Below are 26,476 nucleotides of genomic sequence, written 5' to 3'. Positions count from 1 at the left end.
CGGCCCAGCAGCCCCGTCACCATGGCAACGAGGCATCCCACTCCCTTAGCAACGGGGCATCCCACTCCCTTAGCAACGGGGCATCCCGCTCCCTTAGCAACGGGGCATCCCGCTCCCTTAGCAACGGGGCATCCCGCTCCCTTAGCAACGGGGCATCCCGCTCCCTTAGCAACGGGGCATCCCGCTCCCTTAGCAACGGGGCATCCCGCTCCCTTAGCAACGGGGCATCCCGCTCCCTTAGCAACAGGGCGTTTCACCCACAAAACACACAGTCACTCCACTTTACAGCGTATCCTGTGAAGCGCTTTGAGACGTCTGGGAACGTGATCAGGCGCCGGGTCAGACTCCGGGATTATGGCGACAGAGCAGCGGACACCCACACAGTGACCCCCATCACAGCAGCCACCGAGTCTTTATAGTCAAACTCCAGCTACAAGTGTGTGTGTGTGTGTGGCTCTGTGTGTGTGTGTGTGCGCGGCTGTGTGTGTGTGTGCGGCTGTGTGTGTGTGTGCGGCTGTGTGTGTGCGGCTGTGTGTGTGTGCGGCTGTGTGTGTGTGTGTGCGGCTGTGTGGTGTGGCTCTGTGTGTGTGTGGTGTGTGTGCGCGGCTGTGTGGTGTGTGTGTGTGGTGTGTGTGTGCGGCTGTGTGGTGTGTGTGTGCGGCTGTGTGTGTGCGGCTGTGTGTGTGTGGTGTGTGTGTGCGGCTGTGTGTGTGTGGTGTGTGTGTGCGGCTGTGTGTGTGCGGCTGTGTGTGTGTGTGTGTGCGTGTGTGAGCGCTTGGCTTGAGTGACAGGCTTAGCTGACATCTTCCTCCGCCCCTCCCTGGGCTGCGTTTGTTGGTTTTCTTTTTTAAAATCAAGCTATGGAATCGCGCGTCAGATGAAAATGTGCTCTTTATTATCGAACGCCCTCGCGCCACATCCGCACAGATTGTATTGCTTGCAAACTGCGGGATCGGGATAAGAACAGATACCAGGAAAATCCTCCGATAAACCAGTCACAATCGGGCCATGGATTATTTATCCATCTATAAAATGACACAACGCAGATTAGAATATAACAAAAGCTTTTCAGTAACATTTTACTGTTCAAAACGTTGACCATTTAGGTTAACTTGGGAACAAGGCTTTTAGACCTTTCCACCAGCTGACGGGAACAGCCTGCAAACAGTTTCACTTCACAGTAAAAAAAACCTCCAATTATGAAGTGATTTGATGATATACGGCACTACAATCACGTGCAAAGATTAGTTTCGACCCCAAAATAAAGTCAATCCCCTTCACAGTATATTCTGTGAAGCGCTTTGAGACGTCTCGAAGACGTATGGCGCTGTGTCAAACGCAAGGAATATTATTATTATAGTAAGAGCCAGTGTCGCTTGCAAAAGGGGATGCAAAATGTAACCTATTGTACATAGCTTCAGCTTCATTGCGATATGAAAAGTTGCATTTTTTTTGCAAAGCGCAGTGTTGTCGTTGCTCACTGACTGATTGCCTGTTTTTGCCAGACACAATCCTTCCATTAGATGCGATACATTACCACGTCAAGACTTAACGCTTAAAACACTTCACACGTTTTTTTTTCACATTTAAGGCGGTTGCCACTGTGTATTTTGTGGGCAATCATTGCAAGCAGTTTGCACACACAGCGATGTCCCACAACACAGACACGTCACAGAACAGTAAGTGTCGTAGAAATATAGAAGCAGGAGGCTATTCATCCCCTCGAGCCTGTCCCACCATTTTATAAGATCACGGCTGATCTGTATCTCAAATCCAGTTACCCACCCTTGCTCTGTATCCCTTAATACCCTGACCTAACAATTTTTTCTTGGGAGTATTGTTGGCTCGGTCACCAGGAGAGAGAGTGAGAAAGACAGAGAAAAAGATAAGTCAGCACAGAAGGAGAACTAGAAAATCTCACACCCTAATCACCTAATCAAGTGTGCAAGTCAAGGCTGAAGAGATTAGACAAAGAAAAGCCACACACACAAACACACTTTCCTTCCCAAACTTCTTTTTAATCACAATTTCACACTTCGCTACAAATAATAAAACAGGAGGGGATAACTCGCAGTGCTGAGAATGGATCTGCGCAACACACAAACACAAAATAATAATAATCAGCATTTTTCAAATAAAATTGTATAAAAATGGACAAATTCAAAGTCATAGTCATTCGAAGTACACATCAGTTCTTTACAACTCCTCATTCCAGGTCGGTTCATGCAGCTGCCGTTTTGTCTACTTAAAACAGCTTTTAACAGCGTAGAAGGTTAAATTATGAACTGGGATCAAAAAATAAACCACAATTCACATCTCTTCCCCCTCCCCCACCTCGTATATTACTGTAGATTCTTCAGCTTTGGGTGGTTCGGGTAAGAGGTGTCAATGTACAAAAAAAAACACAAGACATTGAATGTTTTTCTTTTTATAAATAAAAAAAATTAAAGTACCAGCAATTAAAGCCCACATCTCCTCTGCAGGGGCCGAGCAGGAGAGCCAAAATGGAGGTGCAACTCAAAAGGAATCTCTCTCTCTCTATATATATATATGTATATATATGTATATATACATAAAAAAAAGTCTAACCCAAACTGAAACAACTCTCTTCGCCCGCTATTGAAAATGAGCGACGGGTTCAGCTGATGCTTTCCTACAAAGCTTAAAGACGGTTTGTATATGGCCAGGTTTCAGGATGTTTAGGAGGCAAAAATATTCAGAGCTTAAGCCACGCTTGAATTAAACACTAGTTTTTCTGGGAGGACAAGAAATGGCGGCTGGAAAACCTGAAATAAATAAATGTTAAATCAAGGGGGGAAAAAAAAAAAGCTGCAAATCTATGGGAGGTGACTCGGAATTTCTTCTAAGTTGAATCGATTATCATGCTATCAATTTTCAGCAGTTATGCTGTTTTTTAATATAAATAATATATATATATAATACTTCACGACTGATGACGTGACATTAGGACTCCAAACTTGACATCCTATACTGGGGGCGTAAAGTAGCAGAGCCAGGTGGCAAATGGAGTAGAAGTTGCATTTTCCATTTTACGCTCTACATATAGGCTCCAGACAAGACCAGGATTAAAGGAAAATAGATTAAAATTAAAATAGAAAAGTGTGGTTTGTTTCAAAAACAAACAAGATCGATTTCCGTTGGGAAATAATATCTGGGGGATACAGTATATAGCTTGGGACCCGACATGTCAAGCGACTGCTAGGATTGTGGAAAGCGAACTGGATGGACCTTGGTCTTCTTTCGCCAGCAAATTCTTATTATTCCTACAACGAAAAATGGTGACTGGTGCACGCCCCAACACTGCATTTAAAGCCAGTCATTAACTTGCCTCAGCACTCGGATCGCAGTGAGTAAGAGACGTAATGTAATCCCACCAGAATTTTACGACGCTAAATAAAACATTCCTCCTTCACCAATCCTTCCACTCCCCGCCCCCCCCCCCACCCACATCAAAAATAGAACTGATACAGACACCTGAAACAGATCGCAGCATTTTATGCCAAACAATGGATTATTATAATCTTCATAAAGTTTATACGGGGGGGGGGGGGGAATGGGGGGGACGGGAATATCTTAAACGCTTAAATCCCAAACTCACTAACAAACAGAAAGGAAGGTTTCAAAATTAACATCAGGCTCCTTAGAAAATCTCTTTTCTTTCTTTTCTAAACAAGTTATAAAACGTCCGATATGAGACGAGACGCTGCCTTACTCTGCGCTGTTGACGGGCGACTGTTCCCGGGAGCCTGACCAGGAGCGGGCTGACTTGCGGGGGGAGTCGGACGGGGATCGGGATGGGGGCGGCTGCCGTCGTCGCTCTCCCTGGGGGGAGCGGGACTCGGCTCGGGTGCGTTGGGCGACACGGAGCGGGGACCTGCTGGGGGAGCGCGAGCGGCTCCGAGACCGGCTGGCAGACCGGGACACACTCCGGGAGCCCTTGTTACTCCGGGATCTGGTGGAGGTTCTGGAGCGGGATCTGGTCCAGGATCTAGAAGAGAGAGAGAGAGTGTGGGGGAGTGGGGGATGACAGAGAGATAGAGAGAGAGAGAACCGAGTGGGAGGGAGAGAGAGAGAGAGAGTGGGAGGGAGGGGAGAGGGTGGGGGAAGAGAGGGAGAAGAGATCACTTTGGGTTAAACAATGATTCACATTTTTTTTTAAACGCCTTTCACATCAGGAATCCTTCCCAAGACTCTTGGTTTAACATCCCATTAATATTAAACAAGCCATCACACAAATCTCCACGATTTGACGTTAAATGCTGTTCTCTGTCCAGCGCCTTGGGACGTCCTCCCGATGTGAAAGGCACTGTACACATGTAATCTTGTTGTTGTTGTTGTAATAATAATCCCTGCATTTGATCATGTTGTCGAGATGACTCAAAGCGCTTCCCGGAATATACTGTAAAGTTAATGGACTGTATATTTTGTGGGCGAAGTGTGTCCCACAAACAGTTGTGGATTGAGTGATGATTATTATTAGTATTTTTTTTGAAGGGATTACCTCCATAGAAAGCGATTCCCCCAATCAACTAACAACTGGGTACCCACTTACTGCTTGGTAAACAGTGTTATTATATATAGAGTAAGGAAACTTCCCTAAGGTTTTGCCCTGACCCACCCGGGAGTTGAACCCGGGTCCTCTTGCTTGCGAGGCGAGGCGAGGGCTCTAACCACTGAGCTACTGGACTCTGAAATCAATCAGGTCACAAGGCTGTGTTGCCATTGCATTACCTGCGATGTCTAGACTCCTCAATCAGCTGAATCCGCCTTCCATTGATCTCTTTGCCATCCAGCTTCTCAATGGCACTTTTCAAGTCGCTGTAGGAAGCAAACTCCACAATACTATAGGGGTGTGGGGTAGAGAGATCGAGACATTACATAACAATAACAACAACTTGCACTTATGTATTGCCCCCTCACCCAAGATAGCATCCCAAAGCGCTTCTCACTGAGCCAGCGCAGCTGTACTCAACAAGTCTGAAAGTTTTCCCCATTCACATGGGGGTAGGGAATCTTCCCACTCAGCTCCTGTTAACCCTGCAAGCTAAGGTAGGGTGGTCTTATGGTGGACAAGCAGTGGTAAAACTTGCCAGACAGCGCTTTCAATGGCCAAGCTATGGAGCTGGTTAGACTCCGGCAGTTGCCCCAATGTATACCCAATCATTGGTTAACAAGTCATTGTATTTGGCGGTGGGGGGCACGGGAGAAAGGAGAGAGGGTGGAAAGTAGGGAGAAGAGAGAGAAGATGGGGAGATAGAGGAGGGGGAAGAGAGGGGGGGTGGGGGGAAGAGAGAGGCAGAGAGTGAAGGGAAGAGCGGGGGAGAGAGATCCAGTTCCTCACCTTCAAAGCAGTCCATAGCCCTACCTCTGCGACCTTCCAACCTGCCCACTGACTCTGCTCAGCGGGCTCCGGCCTGCTTCACGTCCCCCGCCTCGCCCACCCCACCCTTGGAGGTCCGGCCTTCCGCCACTCTGCCCCCACCTTCTGGTACTCCATCCCGCAGTCCCTCCGCATCGCCCCCTCCCTTGCCTCCTTCCAGACCCTCCTCTTCGACAGTGCCTTCAGTCACCCTCCTTCCTCCACTGTCCTCCACCCTCTCTGACCCCCAGCTCGCGTCCGAATCACTGATTTTCCAGCGCCTTGGGACGTCCTCCTGAAGTGAAAGGGGCCGTGTAAATAGAATTGGAGAAGAAGATCTCCCCTGTTCTTACCCTTCATTATTGTGAGTTCTGTGAGCATCAGTGAAGGTCACTTCACCAGCCTGGCGCATGATGTCCTTCAGATCCTAGAGACAGGAACAATCATTACAAGACAGTCCCCAGCACAGCAGGCAGCACATTGTACAGAGCTCATTGATGAGACAAGCTCAGACTGGGGATGTCAATGGTGTAGCTTAAGCTGATGGTAATTAACCGGAGGTGGGGAGAGCGAGAGAGAGAGAAAAAGTAATCTGGAGTTGAATTGAAAGCTAGCACCTTTTTACTACAGTTGCCACTAAATAAGGAGAACTAGCGACACCTAGAGGCTAGACAACATGCTCAGCTTTCATAGCTTTCGGGAGAAGAGATGAAACTGGAAGAATTAACCAAAAAGTGAGTAGTTTATCCCCCAGTTAATGATTCGCACACAATTCCCCACACTCTTCTCCAGCGCCTTGGGATGTCCTCCCGATGTGAAAGGCGCTGTACAAATCCAATTTGTCATTGTTGTTGTGTTCTGTCCAGCCCCTTTGCAGCTCATACACATCCTTTTGCCTCGATCAACACAGCCACTGACTCAACAAACAACAACTTGCACGTAGATCGCTCCCGTCACGCAGGGCAACGTCCCAGAGCGCTTAACAAACAGCTCGGTAACAGACTCACTAACAAACAGCCTGGCCTGACTCGAGCCCCAGGGAAGTTGCAGATGGGACCAGTTTGAACTTCTGGATCCAAAAACTGAATAAAACAAAGGGATGTTTAATCTTTATCCATCTCCAGGGCTATGTATTCCTCCGCCCGTTCTCTCCAGTTGAGTCCTGTAGCTCAGTGGTTATAGAGAACGCACTTCGCAAGCGAGAGACCTGATTTCGATTCCCAGCAGGGCAAAAGGTTGGGCAAATTTTCTTACTGCACACGCCCCTGTTTACCTAGCAATAAGTAGCAACCTGGTTGTTAGTCGATTGTCAGATCGTTTTTCCGGGGGTAATAATTGCATCAAAAAAATATCAGCCACTCAATCCACGACTGTTTGTGGGGCTCTGCTGTGTACGATTGGCTGCCGTGTTTTGCCCATAAAGTATACGGTTAATTCACTTTACAGTATATTTTGTGAAGCGCCTTGAGACGTGATAAGTCGCTATATCAAATGCAAGGATGATTATTATTGTTATTATTATCAGAAGACATCCCCATTCTGTACTTGAAATAAAAACAAAAGGATTAAAAAAAAGGAAAAACACCACCACTACATCGAAAACAAAGATTATGTTTTAAATTAATTATCATTTTCTTATCTTCCACACACAAAAAGAATTAGCCCCTGGGCTAATCTAACATTGTTTTCCCGACCGTTTAAACAAGCTTGGGCAACCCTTCCTTCCATGCCCCCTATGCCGCGATGCAGGGTGGCACCCTCTGAATACAATACCGTTTAGAGTACAGCTGGTGGTGGCATTGCCCTCTTTCAGGGGGCACCGAATGTGCCCGCTTGCCCAGAGTCCTGGGCTGGGTGTAGGCTGGGTTAAGCTCCCGACCAGCCTCCGACCGACCTCGATATTTTTTTCATAACAACCGCAGGACTGGGGAAAAGCCTCGGGCTGTTGGTCGATGCCATCTGGGACCCCCAGGGCCAGTACAACCCAGACCCCCGACATCCAGCTCTTTGCCTGATTAACCTTGGGAGCCGACTGTCAATTTATTCAACACGAGATCGTTTTCCAGATACAGGGCGCGACATGAGTAAAGGGAAGTCCTGGTCAAAGACCTGACGACAAGCTGCTAAACAAAGGTTTCGTAGTTTAGTCAAAAGATTGTCAGCGCCTGGCAAAGGCTGTTATTTTTTCTTTCATTCCCAGTCAATGTTATTGCACGCGCACACACACTTGCTCGCACGCACACCCACACGCGTTCACACATTCAGTCCTCAACTGCTCTACACTGTGTGTGATTGGCTGCCACGTTTCACCCACAAAATATACGGTCACTCCACTTTACTACAGTCTATCTATACTACAGTGAAGCGCTTTGAGACGTCGCAACGACGTATCAAATGCAAGAATTATTATTATTATTACACGACTACAACATAAATTCGGGATTGCTCCTAATCTCTAGAGAGTAATTTTACTGCTGTTTGCGTCATATCTCTTTCCTGCTCCCCCCATACCCCCAAATACACACACATACACACACACACCAAAAAAAACTCTCATTGAGGACTTTTCTTGTTAGATTATTTTTTTCAAAAAAAAATGCAGCGTTCCAAAGCAGACTCATATTTTCAAACAGAAAAAAACTATATATTATATAACCCACAACAACAAAGAGGAAACAAGCTAAACAAATAAATAGCCATTGAGCCTGGCTCAGGTGGTAGCACTGTCCACAGAGTCAGAGGTTGTGGGTTCAAGCCCCCATGTTAGGACACAGTCTGGATTGATGCTCCAGTGCAGTGCCGGAAACGTACTGCATTGTTGGAATGTGCTGTCCATTTCTAATTATGCCTTGGGATCTTTAACATCCATCTGGGCACAGATAGGACCTGGGTTTAATGTCAGAATGCAACACATGGACCTAGCAATGCAGCACACACCTTCCCTGACGCTGCCCTACCCAAGGGGGCACTACATAAATGCAAGTTGTTGTTGTCGTCGGGGCGCCAGCCTAGACAAGTTCAAAGTCCTGACTCGGGGGCTCGAACCCACAACTTTCACTCGGAGGTCAAAGTGCTATGGACTGAGCCTGGCTGACAGCAACAAGGGGGGAGGTTTTTCCACACACCCCCCCGAGGCTTTTAAGAGTGATACAAACATACGAAAAAATAGCAAGGCTTCAAAACTGAAGTTGAGTTGTAATGCATGGGTGGATGGGGGGAGGGGGGGCGGGGAGAGAAACAGCGAGCTTACCAATCACTGGTGAGGGGGGGGGGGGATTCAGAACAAACCATAAGTGGGTCACTCTCGGGGACCCCTTAGACACTGGCACAAGTTGTATTGGCACAGATAGCTGGGCACGGACCACCCACCCACCCTGTAAAATTGCCCAAATACTCAATGATAGTGGCGGAGGGGGGCTTGGAGAGGAAAATAAATGCTCGTCACAAATGACACAGGCGGGGATTTTAGCGACGATTTAGGTTTGTGAAATGATGGGTGCGAGCTATCATTTAGCCTCACCACAAAAAAAGCTGTCTCCGCTACAATGAGAGGAATTTTAAATGGTTAACAGACGCCTAACGCTACTGTGTGTAGGACGAACGCACCTGCCAACTGACACGGGAAGAGAGGTTCTTGACGATCAGGCGATACTCTGTACGCACGGGCGGCCCGTATCTGCAAATGGAGAGCAGGGAGCGTGCGTCACTCATGGGGATAATTAACCCTTTCTTTTCTCCCCCTCACACCCCCGCTCGAGCTTTTCAACTGAAGCAGGAACGCCGCTAGCGTTCAGAGGCATGGGACGGGACAGGAAGAAGGGATCTCAACAGATCTTCAAACCGCAAATATTTAAATATTTAAGCTGTACTGTGGAGTCCCTGTAGCTCAGGGGTTAGAGCACTTGCCCCACAAGCGAGAAGACCTGGGTTTGATTCCCGGCCAGGGCAAAAAGTTGGGCGAAAGTTTCCTTACTCCATGCACACACATGCCTCTGTTTCCCAGCAGTAAGTAGGAACCTGGTGTTAGTCAACTGGCGGATTGCTTTCTGGGGGTAATAATTCCTTCAAAAAACCTTTTTAAAAAAATATGATTTGGTCACTCAATCCACGACTATTTTGGGGACGCTGCTGTACGCGATTGGCTGCCATGTTTCGCCCACAAAATATACAATCAATTCACTTCACAGTATATTTATTCTGTGTACTCCATCTCTTCCCCACTCTCTCAATCTTCCATCCCATTTCTTCCCTCCATGCCCCCTTATCCGCCCCATTACTCTCACCTCTGTCCGCTGCTGCGCTCGGTCCTGGATCGCTGGTAGTTGAACCTGCTGCCAAATCTGCCGCCTCTCCGAGGAGGGGCCTTAGCCAGCTCCACCGTGATCCTGGGGAATATAAAAGGAACCAACTTGCTTTTATATGGCGCCCTTCACCCAAGGTAGTGTCCCGGAACCTACACGGAACTTAACCCTCGATCTCTAGGCACGGTCTCTAAAGAAGAATTCTCTTCGTAACCCAGTTGTTAGTCGACTGGCGGATCGCTTTCTGAGGTTAATAATCCCTTTTAAAAAGAACACACGTGGTCACTCAATCCACGACCGTTTGTGGGGACATCACTGTGCGCAATTGTCTGCCGCGTCTCGTCACAAAATACACCGCGAATTCACTTGACAGTCTATTCCATGAAGCTCTTTGAGACGTCTCGAAAACGTGATAAAGTGCTGTGTCAGACGCAAGGATTATTTTTATTATTATACACACGGCAAGGACTCACCTCTCTCGGAACAGCTCTTTACCATTCAGTTCGTAAACGGCATCATCTGCGTCACGGGGATCATCGAATTCCTAAACAGCACACACAGTAAAATCCTGTGAAGCGTTTTGGACGAGCACCTCAGCACTGGTGAGCACGCAACGCGTATCGTCCTACTTCATGCCTTCCCCACCACCACCCGTGCTCTCCACCCAATTATCGGCAAGTCGGAAGGCTTTGAACCCCGCTCTTTGGGTTCCATCCCGCAGTCCTTCCCTCCACTTGTTCACGTCTATCTCTCTCTCGGTCATCTCTCTCCTTTCTTCCCCACCTACCCCCCACCCCCAGCTTGTGCGTCCATAGTGGAGTCCCGCACTATTGTGGTTAGCGCTCTCGCTTCTCAAGGGAGAGGACCTGGGTTCGATGCCCAGGCGGGTCAGGGCAAAACTGTGAACAAATTTCCTTACTCCACGCGCGAGCTTGGGTTTACCGAGCAGTAAGTAGGAATTCAGGCGTCTCTACCACGTGACAAGGCGCTGTATCAAAGGCGATGCGATCTGAAGACAAGGGAAGGGAAGGGGTAAGGAGGAGGGATAGAGGTAGGGCGTTCCCGAGGCTCTACACTCACCACAAACCCGAAGCCTCTCTTGAGATCGATCTCACGAATCCGCCCGTACCCTTTGAAGAACTTTTCCACATCGCGCTCCCTCACCTGAGGGCTCAGGCGTCCGATAAAAACTCGGCAACCGTTCATTTTGCCAGAGTTTAGGTAATTCCTATTAAATAAAATGCACATTAAATTTTTTTTTAGCAATTTCCTCGTGCGGCAAAACTCTTTCACACGGACGATGTCTCCAGCCCGACCCAAACCTTACACCAGCATTCACATTACTTCCAGCTCCTTCACACTCTCTCTCACTCTCTCTCTCGCTCACTCTCGCACACGCTCGCTGACACTCGCTCTCATTGACACTCGCTCTCGCTCACACACACTCTCTCTCTCCCTCACTCTCTCTCTCTCCCTCACTCTCTCTCTCCCTCACACCATCTCCCTCACTCACACTCACTCTCTCCCTCTCCCTCACCCCCTCTCCCTCACACCCTCTCCCTGACTTTCACTCTCTCTCACCCTCACCCCCTCACTCTCTCTCTCTCCATCACTCTCTCACACTCACTCTCTCTCCCATTCGCTCTCTCTCTCTCCCTCACTCTCTCTCTCACTCTCCCTCACTCTCTCACTCACTCTCCCTCACTCTCTCCCTCACTCTCTCTCACCTTCTCCCTCACTCTCTCACTCTCCCTCACTCTCTCACTCACTCTCACTCTCTCCCTCACTCTCTCTCACCCTCTCCCTCACTCTCTCTCTCACTCTCCCTCACTCTCTCACTCACTCACACTCACTCTCTCCCTCACTCTCTCTCACCCTCTCCCTCACTCTCTCTCACACTCTCTCACTCTCTCTCACCTTCTCCCTCACTCTCTCCCTCCCCCTCTCTCCCTCATTCACCCTCTCTCCCTCCATCACTCTCTCACACACTCACTCTCCCTCCCTCTCCTGTACCGGACGCTGTTCAGCTCTGAGGCCGTTTGTCTCCGTCGCTGCGGACGCCCCGCCCGCCAACAGGGTCTCCCGGGCCCCACAGCACGGGCTCTGACGTCACACACAGACCAGGCCCCGCCCCTCGCGTCACTGATCACAACAATCAGCAGCCAATACTCAATGATAATCAATAACAATAATCATCAATAATAATCAATAATACCACCATGGAAATTATTATTAATCACAAAAATCAACGATAATAACAAATAATAATACCACAATCGTCGATAATTATTAATAATAATCGATGATAATAAATGATACCACAATAATCTAATCAATAATAATAATTATTAATAACAATAATCGATGATAATTATAATCAATAACAATACAATAACCAGTAATATAATAATACACAGTCACTACACTTTACAGTATATCCTGTGAAGCTTTGAGACGTCTCGAAGACGTGATAAGGCGCTGTGTCACCGCCAGGATTATTATTATCATATTATTATTACTTTATTATCGTATTATTATTGTATTATTGTTATTATTATTATATTTTTACTTTATTATTGTTATTAAAGGGCCGGAACCTTTCTTGTGGGGATGAGTTGCCGCGCGGACCTGGTGTGCGGCAGGAACAGGCCCCGGGGGGTATTTCCGGATTCGGTTGGTGGAGCTGTCGGTGTCGGTGAAACAAAGCCCCGCGAGATGGAGACCCCGCGACCCCGGGAAGGTCAGGGCGGGTCAGGCCCCGGTTGGGGCCGCTTTAAACCCCACATTAATTCCCATTTAAACCCCGTTAACCAATTGCAAAGATCACCATCATCATCATTAACAACTCACTCAGTTTGGGCCGCCACAGAAACAGTGGGGGTTAAAGGGGAAACAGTGGGGGTTAAAGGGGAAACAGTGGGGGTTAAAGGGGAAACAGTGGGGGTTAAAGGGGAAACGGGGTTAAAGGGGAAACAGTGGGGGTTAAAGGGGAAACAGTGGGGGTTAAAGGGGAAACGGGGTTAAAGGGGAAACAGTGGGGGTTAAAGGGGAAACAGTGGGGGTTAAAGGGGAAACAGTGGGGGTTAAAGGGGAAACAGGGGGTTAAAGGGGAAACAGTGGGGGTTAAAGGGGAAACAGTGGGGGTTAAAGGGGAAACAGTGGGGGTTAAAGGGGAAACAGTGGGGGTTAAAGGGGAAACAGTGGGGGTTAAAGGGGAAACAGTGGGGGTTAAAGGGGAAACAGTGGGGGTTAAAGGGGAAACAGTGGGGGTTAAAGGGGAAACAGTGGGGGTTAAAGGGGAAACAGGGGGTTAAAGGGGAAACAGTGGGGGTTAAAGGGGAAACAGTGGGGTTAAAGGGGAAACAGTGGGGGTTAAAGGGGAAACAGTGGGGTTAAAGGGGAAACAGTGGGGGTTAAAGGGGAAACAGTGGGGGTTAAAGGGAAACAGTGGGGGTTAAAGGGGAAACAGTGGGGGTTAAAGGGGAAACAGTGGGGGTTAAAGGGGAAACTGGGGGTTAAAGGGGAAACAGGGTTAAAGGGGAAACAGTGGGGGTTAAAGGGGAAACAGTGGGGGTTAAAGGGGAAACAGTGGGGGTTAAAGGGGAAACTGGGGGTTAAAGGGGAAACAGTGGGGTTAAAGGGGAAACAGTGGGGGTTAAAGGGAAACAGTGGGGGTTAAAGGGGAAACAGTGGGGGTTAAAGGGGAAACAGTGGGGGTTAAAGGGGAAACAGTGGGGGTTAAAGGGGAAACAGTGGGGGTTAAAGGGGAAACAGTGGGGGTTAAAGGGGAAACAGTGGGGGTTAAAGGGGAAACAGTGGGGGTTAAAGGGGAAACAGTGGGGGTTAAAGTGGGAGGAGCCTAAGGCCACTAAACAGTGAAATCGCATACAAAACATTATTATTATTATTGTCTCAAAGGACATCATTAACCTTTTCAAATATCTGCTTTTAAGCAAGAAAGCTTCTAGGCCTACAGCAATTGCAGACAGTTCTCCTGTTCTCAGTCTATTTCAAAATATAAATTATTGGTCTTGGCTATGAAACCGGCTGCCACTGGATTTGGTCATGTTATTCCTTCTCTCCATGCCCACTGCATCCATGTCTGCAGTCTGTCTATGATTACAGTGGTGAGACATCACCTTGTTGACGAGTATCAACAAGATAATAATAATCCCTCCAAAAAAACCAAAAAACAATAATAAAAAAAAAATTGGGTCATTTTCAATCTACGACTGTTTGTGGGACATTGCTGTGCGCAATTGGCTGCCGCGTTCGCCCACAAATATACAGTCAATTCACTTTGCAGTGTGTTCTGTGAAGCGCTTTGGGACATCCTCCCGACGTGAAAAGCGCTATATCAAATGCGAGGATTATTATTATTATTATTATTAACTTTGCGGCGCTTTCTGCGAAACTTTGAGACGTTTTGACGACGTGATAAACGGGGCTGTGAGGATTAGGACTGATTTTGGTGCCTTTGGTCTCCCTCCCACCTCTCTGCCTCCCCTCACCCCTACACCACCCCTCCCCCATGCTCAGGCCCCGACACCTGACTGTTCTCCCGACGTGAAAGGCGCTCTATAAATGTAATTTTGTTGTTGACTGACTGACCGTGAGCCACTTTGCACAGATCTGCAGGTGGAGAATCCCTTTGAGGCCGGGGCGGCTGTCGGGCAGGACCGGGAGACGGGCACTGATTTATCGTCCGGACGGGGCCCTCTCTCAGCCAAAGAGATGCGCGATCGGCAGAAGGAAGAGGCGATGAACGCTTCGTTGAAGAGCATGTTCCACTCGGTGGCCAGCAGTTCGGTGCCGGTGAAAAGCCAACAGATGGACGAACCCGACCTGGATTACGAGCAGAAGTTGGACATTATTGAGGAGCTTTTCTGGGGCAAGCCGGTCATCTTCCTGGAACGTTTCCACAAACTCCTCCGGGAGGAACACCTCTCCTGCTTCGACCACCTGCCCCGAGACTACACCGTCACCTTCTACTGCGACTCCGTTCGCAAGTGTTCGGTGAAGAAAACCGCCCGAGCCAACGTTCGGAACAAGAGGTACGCTGCCCTCCAGCAGCTGATTAAAGGTGACCCACACGGCTTTTTATTTAACCTTTTTTTTACGTTTTATCCATATCCCCATCACCCCAGCCCTCACCAGGCTCCACTGGCTCTCGATTCCCGGGCTGGGCGAAATCTTTGGCGAGTTTCCTTGAATTTTCGATTATGGACTGTTTGTGGCTGTTGCTGGGCGCAATTGGCTGCCGCGTTTCATCCACAAAAATAAATATATCAAACACAAAGATTATTATTATTAAAAGATTATTGTTATATTCTCTCCCCACCCCACTCTGCCCCCCCCCGCCCACCACCCACCCACCCTCTCCCCTTGCAGACGGGGAGTATTTCAGTGATGAGCAGATGAGGAATCGGGACCCGTTGCTTTATGAGCATTACATCGGGCAGCACATGACAGAGGATGAGTACGTGGCTCAGAGAAGCAAGACCCCTGGGGACGCCATGTCTCTGTCTGAGCTCCTGATGGACACGTACCAGGAGAGAATGGTTCAGCAGCGGCTACAGCAGCAGCAGGAGCAGGAGGACGCCTGTGTGGAGGAAGAGGAGGAGGATGAAGAGGAAGGTACGTTGATATCCCAGGGTTAATGCCAGCGACTGTACCTGTTGGTCGATTTGGTGTTGGCCTGACCCTAACCCTAACCCCAACCCCTACACTATATCACGTCATCGAGACGTCCCAAAGCACTTCATGGGATATACAGGATATACTGTGTATTTTATGGGTGAAACGCGGCAGCCAATTGCGCACAGCAGTAGCCTGCAAACAGTCGTGGATTGAAGTGACCAATTTTATTTGAGGGGGATTGTCGGCCAGGACACCAGGAGAGAGAGAGAAACTCCTTTTTCTTTTCGAATAGCGCCGCGGGATCTTTAAGAGATAAATAATAATAATATAAGGCTAATTTGCAAGGCTAAGAGCGGAGGAGTGGGACTAGTTGGTGGCTCTTTCAAAGAGTCAGGACAACACGATGGGCCGAATGGCCTCCTTCTGTTCTGTAAGATTCTATGATTCTATGAATAATCCTTGCATTTGAAACGCCACCTTTCAGGGCGGGAGGACGTCCCCAAGCGCTTCACAGGAATTGCTGTAAAGTGTAGCGACCGTCTGTGGGTGAAAAGTTGGGGAAATTGGATTAAAAGCTCTGCGATGATCTTAACAGACTGACTGGTTGGGCCGAATGACCCGACTCTTTCTCTGTAAAGTGGGTTCTCTGTGTGTTTGTGTGCGTGTGTATGTGTGTGTGCTCTGCTCAACGTAAGGTCTCATCCAAAGGATGGCGTCTCTGACAATGCGGTGCTCTCTCTCTCACCCCCCTCACCAGCGCTGCGCTGGAGCCCGATGTGCGGGGGGGGGGTGGGGGGGAGTGTGTTCTGAACCCATAACCTTACGACTCTGAGGTGAGAGCGTAAGAGACTGAGCCATGGGCTGAAAGGTGACGCTGACACCCTGCTATTTACTGTTGTCTCGCAGACGAGGAGTCAGTATCACGGGCTGAAGACTGGATGCCCAGTGCAGACGAGAAGACTTTGCTGAGGGAGGAGTTTGTCAGCCAAATGCACCAGCGTTTCCTGGACGGTGAGGAAAGAGACTTTGATTACAGGTAAACAGCTACGTATCAAGCAGTGGAGTATCATCCTAGTTGTATATACTATATCCTTCACAGGATATACTGTAGAGTGTAGTGACTGTACATTTTGGGGGCGAAAAACGGCAGCCAATTGCGCACAGTGATGTCCCACAAGCAGTCATGGATTGAGTGACCAAATTGTTGTTGTGATATATTTTTTGGAGGGATTATTACCCCTGGAAAGTGATCCCCCAATTGTCTGTGTGGAGTGAGGAAACTTGCCCAAGGTTTCGTCCTGACCTGACCCGCCCGGGAATCGAACCCGGGTCCTCTCGCTTTCGAGGACTCTAACCCCTGAGCTACAGGGAGACTCCAGCTGTGGATTGAGTGACCTAATTATTACTATTATGTTTTGCTCTTGACCGTTGGCTGATCTGCTTGCAGTGCTGTTGATGAGAATCCAGAGTTCGACAACCTTGAGATCGTGAGCCGGGATGAGGAGGACAAATACTTTGATGAGGAGGAGCCGGTGGACGCAGACAGCATGGAAACGGAGTCAGATAAGGAATGAGCAGCCTCGGAATTTCCTGGGAAAAAAATAGTCAGCTTACATATGTATTTAGAAAGGACTTTTTTTTTGGTGGGGTGATCAGTCGGGTGTCTGAAACAAAAGGAAACCCCATCACCAAGAGTCTCCAACCCCAACTGAGAATTCCCCACGTACCACCTACACCTGGAAACTCCCGAGATAGATTGTCGGAATGGAATGCTCTCTCTCTCTCTCCCTGGAGGGGCGTCCCTGTTTACCTATTTCCGGAAAGCATTGGGCGCAGTTTGGCGAGAGCCAAGGCTTGGGATGGGGGGGAACCCAGAGTCTGCATTGGGCATAACTGCTAGAGTCTAACCAGCTAAACCACACGCAACTTGGCCATCGAGAGAGAGAGAGAGAGAGAGTGCTGTCTGGCCAAGCTTTCCCGCTGCTTGTCCAGCTGGGACCACCTTACAAAGTTAGGGCTTTGGATTGTTTTAAGAAGGATGGAGGGTTGTGCAAGACCGAAACCTTAAGGTTTGTTTTATTACTTTACATTATGTTTGTGTTGAGTTGATTTACTTCTCATTATGTCTCTTCACATTATGTCCATCCCACAGTCCCTCCACCTCACTCCCTCACTCGCCTCCTTCGGCCAGTCTCAAGACCCTCCTCTTCGACCAACCACACCTTTGGTCACCCTCCTCCCCCCACCGTCCACCCCCTCCTGATTCCAACCCTCAGCTCGGGTCTAAATCCTTGAATGTCTAGCGCTTTCGGACGTCCTCCCGATGTGAAAGGAGCCGTGTAAATAAAATGTGTTGATTTGTTGTTGTTAACATTGAATTGATGTTGTGTTACATCAAGTTGAGTTGCCTTCCTTGCCCCAAAGCCAGATCAATTTGTCTCTTCTCTGAGTGTAGTGTCTTGTCTGAGTTCAAAGTCTTGCAGGGAATTCATAGAATCATAGAATGTTAGGGCACAGAAGGAGGCCATTTGGCCCATCGAGTCTGTGCCGGCTCTTGACAGAGCAACTGACTTTTATTAACCCCACTCACCAGCTTTCTCCCCATAACCCTGCAAACCTGTCTTCTCCAGATACCTATCCAATTCTCTCTTAAAAGCTGTTATCGAATCGGACTTCACTGCCCTTTCGGGCAGATCATTCCAAATTCTAACAACTCGCTGAGTGAAAAAGATTCTTCTAACCTCCCCTCTGCTTCTTTTGGTAGATATCTTAAGACTGTGACCACGAGTCACAGACACACCTACCAGCGGAAACAGCTTTTCCCTATCTAGCCTGTCAAAACCTTTCATGATCTTGAAGACGTCTATCAGGTCCCCGCCTAACCTTCTCTGCTCTAATGAGAAAAGTCCTAACTTTTCTAGCCTGTCCTCATAGCTAAGCTTCCCCATTTCTGGTATCATTCTCGTGCCTCGTCTCTCAGATATTTCAGAGTATCCCAGCCTGAGCCTTGTCCAGTCTTGTCCTTTCTACTGGAGAAGAGGAACGCTGTGGAAACGCGAGCATCCACACTGGACGCCGAGCCCCCGACCGGACACCTAGCCCCCGGATGGTGGATGGTTTTACATATGCTTGTGTTTCCCAGGCGCTCCCTGTGCTGGAGTTTTGTGGAGTCCTGTAGCTCAGTGGTTAGAGCACTCGCTTTGCAAGCGAGAGACCTGGGTTCAATTCCAGACAGGGCGAAACCTTGGGCAAGTTTCCTTACTCCACACAGAGCCTAATAATAATCCTCCAAAACCAAAAACGATAATAAATTGGTCATTTTCAATCTACAACTGTTTGTGGGACATTGCTGTGCGCAATTGGCTGCCGCGTTCGCCCACAAATATACAGTCAATCCACTTTACAGTGTGTTCTGTGAAGCGCTTTGGGACGTCCTCCCGACGTGAAAAGCGCTATATCAAATGCAAGGATTATTATTATTATTTTGTCCAATTTGGCTCGGGCTCATGAATGTTTGGTCTTAAACCAATTTTTAGGGTCAGGGGTTAGATCCCTTCTGTACCTGAGAAAATCTAACCTACATTTTTTTTTCTGCTTATTCCAATTTTTTGTGCTATAATTTTTAGGGGTAGAGGTTAGGGTTAGATCCCTTCAACGTTGGAGTTGGGTTAAGGGTTAGGTTGAGGGTGAGGGGGTTAGGGGTGGGTTAGGTTTAGATCCCTGATTAAAGAATTCACCTAGCTTGACTCTTCTAAAAGATTCTTCTATATCCGGTTTTAATTTTAGTTGACAGGGGTTGTTAGCAGGGACAAACATCAGCGCTTTATTTAGTACGCTAGCCTGGGCCTGGGACACGTTTACGAGGCCTAGGTCCCGCTTTTCTGGGGCTCTTATGCTTCTTAGTTTAAATGCCCGGATCAGTGTTTAATCGTGGTCTGGGCTGTGTCTTTCGTCAAGTGGATTTTGTTCACTTCCTTGTTCTACCCTGAACTGTTTGGCTGGGATTGCCGGGATGCCCTCTTGCTTATTCCTGATGAATGTATTGATTCCTTCCAGTGTGTCCCTCTCCTTTCTGTCCAGATCAGGGCTGAAATTAATTTCCGCGATCTGAATTTGGGCGTTAGGAAAGTCTAACCTTGCTCTCTTTACCAAGACCTGCAGCTGTTTAGCTGCAGTCTTTGGCTGATGACTCCGGTTATGGATGCCGATTGAGAGCATGACTTTTCGGGTTTCCTGGCAGGGTTGGCATGGGGTTAGGATTAGGGTACACAATTAGGGTTAGGGTACACAATTAGGGTTAAGGTAACTAGGGTTAGATTAATTAGGGTTAGGGTTAAGGGTTGGGTTAGGGTTACACAATTAGGGTTAGTGTTAGGGTACACAATTAGGGTTAGGGTAATTAGGGTTAGGGTTAAGGGTTCGAGTTGGGTTAGGGTTACACAATAACAACAACAAGATTCCATTTATTGAGTGTCTTTCACGTAGGGGCTGAGAGGCTGAAGGGTTAGGGTTAAGGTTAGGGGTTAGGGTTAGGGGTTAGGGTTTAGGGTTAGGTGTTAGGGTTAGGGTTTAGGGTTAGGTTTAGGGTTTGGGTTAGAGTTTATGGTTAGGGTTTAGGGTTAGGGTTAGGATCCTTAGGGTTAGGGTTAGGGTTAGGGGTTAGGGTTAGGGTAGGTTTAGGGTTTGGGTTTAAAGTTAGGGTTAGGGTTAGGATCCTTTGGGTTAGGGTTGGGGTTTGGGGTTAGGTTTAGGGTTAGGGCTTAGGGCTTATGGTTAGCGTTAGGAGTTAGGGGTTAGGGTTTAGGGTTAGGTTTAGGATCCTTAGGGTTAGGGTTAGGGTTGGGTTTAGGGGTTAGGGTTGGTGGTTAGGGTTAGGGCTGGGGTTGGGGTCGGGGTCAGGGTTGGGGTTAGGGGTTAGGGTTCTTAGGGTTAGGGTTCTTAGGGTTAGGGTTCTTAGGGTTAGGGTTGGGTTTAGGGTTTAGGGTTAGGGGTTAGGGTCCTTAGGGTTGGGGTCTTTAGGGTTAGGGTTAGGGTCCTTAGGGTTAGGGTCCTTAGGGTTAGGGTCCTTAGGGTTAGGGGTTAGGGTTAGGGTTTAGGGTTTGGGTTCGGGTTAGGGGTTCGGGTTAGGGGTTAGGGTTAGGGTTTTGGGGTTGGGGGTCGGGGGTTTGGGGGTTAGCGTTTGGGGGTTAGCGTTTGGGGGTTAGCGTTTGGGGGTTAGGGTTATGGGGGGGGGTTAGGGTTAGGGGGGGTTAGGGTTTAGGGTTAGGGTACTTAGAGTTAGGGTTAGGGTACTTAGGGTTAGGGTTAGGATTTAGGGTTCAGGGTTAGGGGTTAGGGTTAGGGTAACTTAGGGTTAGGGGTTAGGGGCTAGGGGTTAGGGGTTGGGGTTAGGGGTTAGGGGGTTAGGGTTCTTAGGGTTAGGGTTCTTAGGGTTAGGGTTCTTAGGGTTAGGGTTCTTAGGGTTAGGGTTCTTAGGGTTAGGATCCTTGGGGTTAGGGTTTGGGTTTGGGTTAGGGTTAGGATCCTTAGGGTTAGGGTTAGGGGTTAGGGTTAGGGGTTGTGGTCGGGGGTCGGGGTTGTGGTCGGGGGTCGGGCAGAGGGCGAAACCTTGGGCAAGTTTCCTTACTCCACACGCCTAATAATAATCCCTCCAAAAAACAAAACAGTAATAAATTAGTTATTTTCAATCCACGACTGATTGTGGGATGCTGCTATATGCAATTGGCTGCTGTATTTCGTCCGCAAATAAATAATCAATTTGCTTTACGGTCTATTTTGTGAAGCGCTTTGAGACGTTAGACATGATAAGCGCTATATCAAATGCAAGTTTATTATTGTCACTGGAAGCCAAGTATGTGCTAATGAGAGCCAAAAACTGTCGACTGAAATTAATGCCCTGTTCAGTGTAAGTAAAGAGCCTCATAGTTTACAGCGGTGTCTGAGGGACGTGTTGTCCTACTTTTGACTATGTGGTAAGTGAAGATTCCTGGAAACCTTAGGATGACGGCTGAAGCTCACACCCTATTTCTCTCTAGCTCCTTGGGACTTGTGGAGGATAAGGTAAGTCTGTACAAGTGGGAACTCTGTGATGGCAAAGGTTGTATCTTTTTCTCTCTTGCACTTTCCACACTCCAGAGATTTGGCAACACTATGTGGACTTCATGCAGGATATCTGACATCCGAACACATATGAACCAAACTCTGGTTCATACTAGAGGTTGAGATTAGAAGTCGTTAGTAACAGACTGAGGTTGGAAAGGACTGGCCAGGGAGATGTTTCTGGATTAATGTGGTGAGGTGACAGGTTGGGTTGAGGGTAGAATTAATTGGTACAGTTTGTAGGAATCGCAGTTTTAAGGTCAGACACTGCAGTTAAATTGTATTAGATTTGATAACATCTATTACATGAGTTTGATCTGAGATCAGAGTGAATTTGTTTGTTGTTGGGTAATACAGAGTCTCTGTGTGGAGGTTGGTTTATTTGCCGAGAGCCAGTGTCTGTCAAGGTTGGTTTGGGTTTTGTGGCTGAGAGTCGGTTTGTATCAGGGCTGGTTGTGGAGCATCAGTTTGTGTGCGAGTTGGTTCAGGACAGGTGTCGAGTCAGTGACTGTCTGTTGAGGTCGGTCGAGTGCAGTTGTTGAGGGTTAGAGTCTTTCAGGTCTGGCTCAGTGCAGTTGCCTTGGGTCAGTTGCTGCCAGGGCTGGGTCGGAGCAGTTTGCACGGCTGGTTTGCTAGTAACTGGTAATGTGTAGCTGTCGAGAGTCGATCGCTGCCAGGTCTGGATCAGTGTAGCTGCCATGAGTCAGGTTCTGTTCAGACTCGTTTAGTATAGTTGTGGAGTCAACTCATGTTGAGATTGGTTCAGAGTTGGGTTTGTCAGGGTGAGTTTGTCCAGATGTTGAGAGTTGGTTTCTCTCAGTGTTTCCTTAGTGTGGTTGAGAGTTGGGTTTGTTGGTGTTTAGTTGGGAGGGTGTTTGAGAGTTGGCTTGTGTCAGGGCAGGTTCAGTGTAGTTTGAGTCGGTTGGTGTCAGGGTTGGTTACTGTAGCTGGTGAGAGTCGGTCTGTGTCAGGGCCTCAGTGTAGTTGTTGAGAATAGATTTCTGTATATTTGATCAGTGAAGCTCAGGAGAGTTGGTTTGTGTCGGGCCTGGTTTAGTGAAGTTGAGATGTTGTGAGATGGGGTTGGCTTTGTGTTTGTCAGAATCTCTTCATTATTGAAGCTGTTCATGTTGAGATTGGTTCAGTGTATTTGATGGGAGTTGGTCAGTGTCAGGGCTGGTTCAGTGTAGGCACACAACCAATTTATTTACAGCAGAGCTTGGATTGGGCTTGTATTACTTTGGATGATATGGTAAGTGCAGATTTGTGGAAATTTTACAATATTTGCTTTTTCTCTAACAACATGGGATTCGTAGCAGATAAGGTAACTGTAATAGCGGAAACCTTACGGTGGCAACTAAAGCTACTACACTCTTTTTCTCTTGCACCTTTCCACACCCCAGAAGTTTGGCAACACAATGTGGAATTCATGCAGGATGTCTGACATCCGAACACATAAGAGCCTGAACTCTGGTTCTCATTGTAGGTTCAAATGAGAAGTTGTCAGTCAGATGGTGTAAGATTAGATGTATATTCAGATTTGATATCAGTTTCTTATGTTTAGAGAGAATATTTTTGCTAGTAGGTGATAGTGAAGTTAAGAGCTGATGTTTGAAGATTGTTCAAGTGTAGTTTTGAGAGTTAGTTTTTGTCAGTGTAGTTTGAGGGTTTAATTAGTTGAATAGATTCAGGGCCAAGAGTTGGTTTCTGTCAGGGCTACTTTGAAGCGGGGTCTCAAAGTCAGTTTACTAGCGACTGGCTTTGTGTATCTGCTGAGATTCAGTTCCTGTCAGCGTTGTTTGAGGGTTCAGTTTGTGTTGAGGTCATTCAAGGCTGAGAGTTGGTTTGTGTCAGAGTGAGTTGAGTAGATTCAGGGCCAAGAGTTGGTTTCTGTCAGGGCTGCTTTGAAGCGGGGTCTCAAAGTCAGTTTACTAGCGACTGGCTTTGTGTATCTGCTGAGATTCAGTTCCTGTCAGCGTTGTTTGAGGGTTCAGTTTGTGTTGAGTTGATTCAAGTCTGAGTTGGTTTGTATCAGAGTTAGTTGAGTAGATTCAGGGCCAAGAGTTGTTTTTTGTCAGTGTAGTTTGACGGTTTAATCAGTTGAGTCGATTCAGGGCCAAGATGAGCTCATCAACCTTATTCCCTAAGCTGCATGCATTTGAGGAAATTGTCCACATGTAACTACTTTATATTTCCCACTTGTCTTTTTCCTCTATTGTTTATCCTGGGATCCCCCTCACCACTAGTTTAAATCAGCCCCCCCAGCATTCGATAATCTCTTGGCCAGGAAGCTAACCCCTGCCTTGCTTAAGTGCCACCCATCTGCAAGGTAATGATCCCACCTCCCCCAGTAGTGGTCCCAATTGTCCACAAAATGGAAGCTTTCTTTTCTGGACCATTTTTCTAGCCAGTCCAAGAAGTGGCTCGGGGTTGCTGTCACCTCTGTGGCGTGTTGTCATTTACTGATAAGAGGGGACCCTCCGCCCTTTCCCAAAGCCGTCTTTGTTCCTTTTCCACACACAGAAAATCTGATGTGTTCTATCCGGTGACTGTCAGTACATTCGACATTGGTTTAATGTTCATTATTATTGTACAACTTCTATAGTCGAAGAACAGTAAATTCTGGGCTTTTATTTGTTTGTTTGAAGCTGATTTTGTGCAACTTGAGATTTGCGCACTTTTCCTGTTTTAAGAGGTTTTATACAGACAGCCTCGCGTGTGCGCGCACAGACGCTCCCCGGCCCCACCCAGACTCGGGGCCAGGATTTGAGACCCGGCACCTTTCCCGTTGACGCCTCATCCTCCGGTAAGAAAAAACACATCATAATAAAATATCTTTGTTTATATTATTTTTCACGGTTTAAAAAAAACACCTCTCGTGTCTGTGGGAAATCATTACTCTTTTTCAATTTTGATTTGTGTCAAAAAAATTAGAGGAAACGCTGTAAATTGACACCGAAAACCAGTGCAAAATGTCCCTAATTCTGCATTAATCCCAATCATATCCATGGGGTTTGGCATTGACTTTGTGTTTAAATCATAACCGCTCACCGGGGACAACGGGTTTAAAGTGCAATAGTTTATTAAACTCAATCAGTGGCAAACAGGGGCGGGACCGGTGACGAGAGCAGGATTTCAGTCTGTGGACTGTATTTGGGAATTAAAGCGAGGCTGTCGCCCTCTTAAAGGCAGGAGCGAAGGTGTATGGGGCATGTGGGTTGTAGACCGCCCCCACACACAGAGCCCCAACCCAGTAGAGAGGAAAGATTTTAAATCAGAAAAGCAGGAAGTAGTCAGTATGGGTATAGGCATGTAACAACAAGGGGCAAGAAACCTCGAGTGGGAGTAGCTTATAGACCCCCGAACAGCAGTCACAGTATCTCAAGGTATAAATCAGGAAATTAGCAGAGCATGTAGTAAAGGAAAAACATCAATTGTGGGCAATTTTAATCTGCACATAGATTGGGACAACCAAATTGGGAAAGGTATGGTAGAGGAAGAGTTTATAGAATGTATTAGGGATAAACTATCTGGATCAGTTTGCCAAGGAACCAACCAGGGCGAAACCTTGGGCAAGTTTCCTTACTCCACACGTCTAATAATAATCCCTCCAAAACCAAAAATAAATTAGTCATTTTCAATCTACGACTATTTGTGGGACATTGCTGTGCGCAATTGGCTGCCGCGTTTGCCCACAAATATACAGTCAATTCACTTTACAGTGTGTTCTGTGAAGCTTTGGGACGTCCTCCTGATGTGAAAAGCGCTATATCAAATGCAAGGATTATTATTATCATTAGTGATCTTCATTTACTCTCTTACAGTAAATGGCCGATCGATGTCCTTGGGCTCCGGGACTCCCAGCACATTCGGCTCCAGCAATAGCAAATGCTCGCCAGCCGACCACAGGCAGAAATCAGAGGCCTACAAATCCATTTTCACCTCCCACAGCTCAGCGAAACGCTCAAAGGACCAGGAGCCAAACTGGATCACCCACACTGCATACTACTTCTGAAACAGCCAGAACCAGATACCATCACCGCCTACTTTATTTAGTAAACCCAGGAGATTAAATTTCTTTCCTCCATGTGGACTTTTTCTCTGGGATCTCTTCCTAATTCTGCTGAGTGGCTCTTGTGTGATTTTAATCCTGGTGGTAATGAAAGTGAAAATGTTTAATTGGTGATGGGATCAGACTGAAGTGGTGAGACTTACCTCAGGTCTAGAGCTCACACTAATTATTGCTCAAACGTGCTTCCAATTGTCTACTGGTGGCTTTACTCTCATGAAAACTTCATTTTGCTTAATAAATCTCACAAAGGAGTCTTCATTGTCATCTTCTGTAGCCACACATGAGGAAACGATCAGCAAGTGCACCAGTGAGGCCCAGAGCACAACCTTTCTGTCAGGAAAGCAGTGGTCCTGGGGTTGAGGCAGAAAGATAGAGTTGGTTGTTACACACATGCAGAGTACACTCCCTGCACACATACACTTTTCTGTAACTTAGGGTGCAGTTATTTGTGTTTTTGAGCACCTGATTCACACCACATCCTACGAACAGCTTCTCAGTGAATCCACTCTGCACAGTGATGGAGGACGGTACTGCACTTTATTTTGTTCCACCAAGCGCTCTGGGACCTCTGCCCTGCGTGAGGGGTGCTATATAAATGCAGGTTATTGTTACTCATTATGTTTCAAAGTTTATTCTTACTCCACACACCTAATAATCCTCCAAAACAAAAAACAATAATAAATTGGTCATTTTCAATCTACGACTGTTTGTGGGACATTACGCAATTGGCTGCCGCGTTTGCCCACAAATAGTCAATTCACTTTATAGTGTGTTCTGTGAAGCACTTTGGGACATCCTCCCGACGTGAAAAGCGCTAAATCAAATGCAAGTATTATTATGTTCCAGGTTGTAGCTCCTGCAGCTGAGCCCAGCAATGCTGTGTTGCTGTGTGAAACATCAATTATAGTGAGATGTGGGATACAAACCGACTGTCTGCTTCTGTCCAGTTTAAACAAAACAACTGATTGATTTGGAATCAGAACA

The 26,476-nt window shown here is 47.4% G+C and overlaps 2 protein-coding genes and 1 long non-coding RNA gene across 4 annotated transcripts; 2 read left to right on the top strand and 1 right to left on the bottom strand.

Moving 5' to 3' along the window:
• Window positions 1–3,416: 3,416 nt before the first annotated feature.
• Window positions 3,417–11,784, bottom strand: LOC103190239 (serine/arginine-rich splicing factor 5). 2 transcript variants are annotated; one of them, XM_007910940.2, is made up of 8 exons: window positions 11,675–11,784; window positions 10,762–10,909; window positions 10,155–10,225; window positions 9,664–9,765; window positions 8,987–9,056; window positions 5,734–5,807; window positions 4,753–4,863; window positions 3,417–4,009 (listed from the first exon to the last, which is right to left on the bottom strand). In XM_007910940.2, exons 2-8 carry the CDS (start codon window positions 10,885–10,887, stop codon window positions 3,730–3,732), a joined length of 834 nt encoding a protein of 277 aa, XP_007909131.1. In that variant the 5' UTR covers window positions 10,888–10,909; window positions 11,675–11,784; the 3' UTR covers window positions 3,417–3,729. The 2 variants fall into 2 exon arrangements, with proteins under 2 accessions (XP_007909131.1, XP_007909132.1); XM_007910941.2 differs by having other exon boundaries at window positions 11,695–11,780.
• A 516-nt stretch (window positions 11,785–12,300) lies between these two features.
• On the top strand, window positions 12,301–17,836 carry ccdc97 (coiled-coil domain containing 97). The gene is made up of 5 exons (XM_007910939.2): window positions 12,301–12,421; window positions 14,312–14,764; window positions 15,073–15,318; window positions 16,228–16,357; window positions 16,769–17,836. Exons 1-5 carry the CDS (start codon window positions 12,397–12,399, stop codon window positions 16,893–16,895), a joined length of 981 nt encoding a protein of 326 aa, XP_007909130.2. The 5' UTR covers window positions 12,301–12,396; the 3' UTR covers window positions 16,896–17,836.
• Window positions 17,837–23,302: 5,466 nt separating this feature from the next.
• LOC103190237 lies at window positions 23,303–25,744 on the top strand. Its single transcript, XR_489135.2, has 2 exons — window positions 23,303–24,226; window positions 25,245–25,744. It is a non-coding gene; the product is annotated as an uncharacterized LOC103190237 (long non-coding RNA).
• The last annotated feature ends 732 nt before the right edge of the window (window positions 25,745–26,476 follow it).

Source organism: Callorhinchus milii, unplaced genomic scaffold (assembly GCF_018977255.1).
Source record: "Callorhinchus milii isolate IMCB2004 unplaced genomic scaffold, IMCB_Cmil_1.0 Scaffold45, whole genome shotgun sequence".
Taxonomy (NCBI): domain Eukaryota; kingdom Metazoa; phylum Chordata; class Chondrichthyes; order Chimaeriformes; family Callorhinchidae; genus Callorhinchus; species Callorhinchus milii.
The sequence above is the reverse complement of the archived record's forward strand: the minus strand, read 5'-3'. Positions and strand labels throughout refer to the sequence as shown.

Excerpts from the sequence above, each read along its gene's own strand:
- LOC103190239 (XM_007910940.2), bottom strand. The coding sequence starts at position 10,887 with ATGAACGGTTGCCGAGTTTTTATCGGACGCCTGAGCCCTCAGGTGAGG. Across the intron at positions 9,766-10,154 it reads AAAGAGCTGTTCCGAGAGAG|GATCACGGTGGAGCTGGCTA; the intron begins GTGAGTCCTTGC and ends TATATTCCCCAG. Across the intron at positions 4,864-5,733 it reads AGAACTCACAATAATGAAGG|TATTGTGGAGTTTGCTTCCT; the intron begins GTAAGAACAGGG and ends ACACCCCTATAG.
- ccdc97 (XM_007910939.2), top strand. The coding sequence starts at position 12,397 with ATGGAGACCCCGCGACCCCGGGAAG. Across the intron at positions 12,422-14,311 it reads GACCCCGCGACCCCGGGAAG|ATCTGCAGGTGGAGAATCCC; the intron begins GTCAGGGCGGGT and ends CACTTTGCACAG. Across the intron at positions 14,765-15,072 it reads CCTCCAGCAGCTGATTAAAG|ACGGGGAGTATTTCAGTGAT; the intron begins GTGACCCACACG and ends CTCCCCTTGCAG.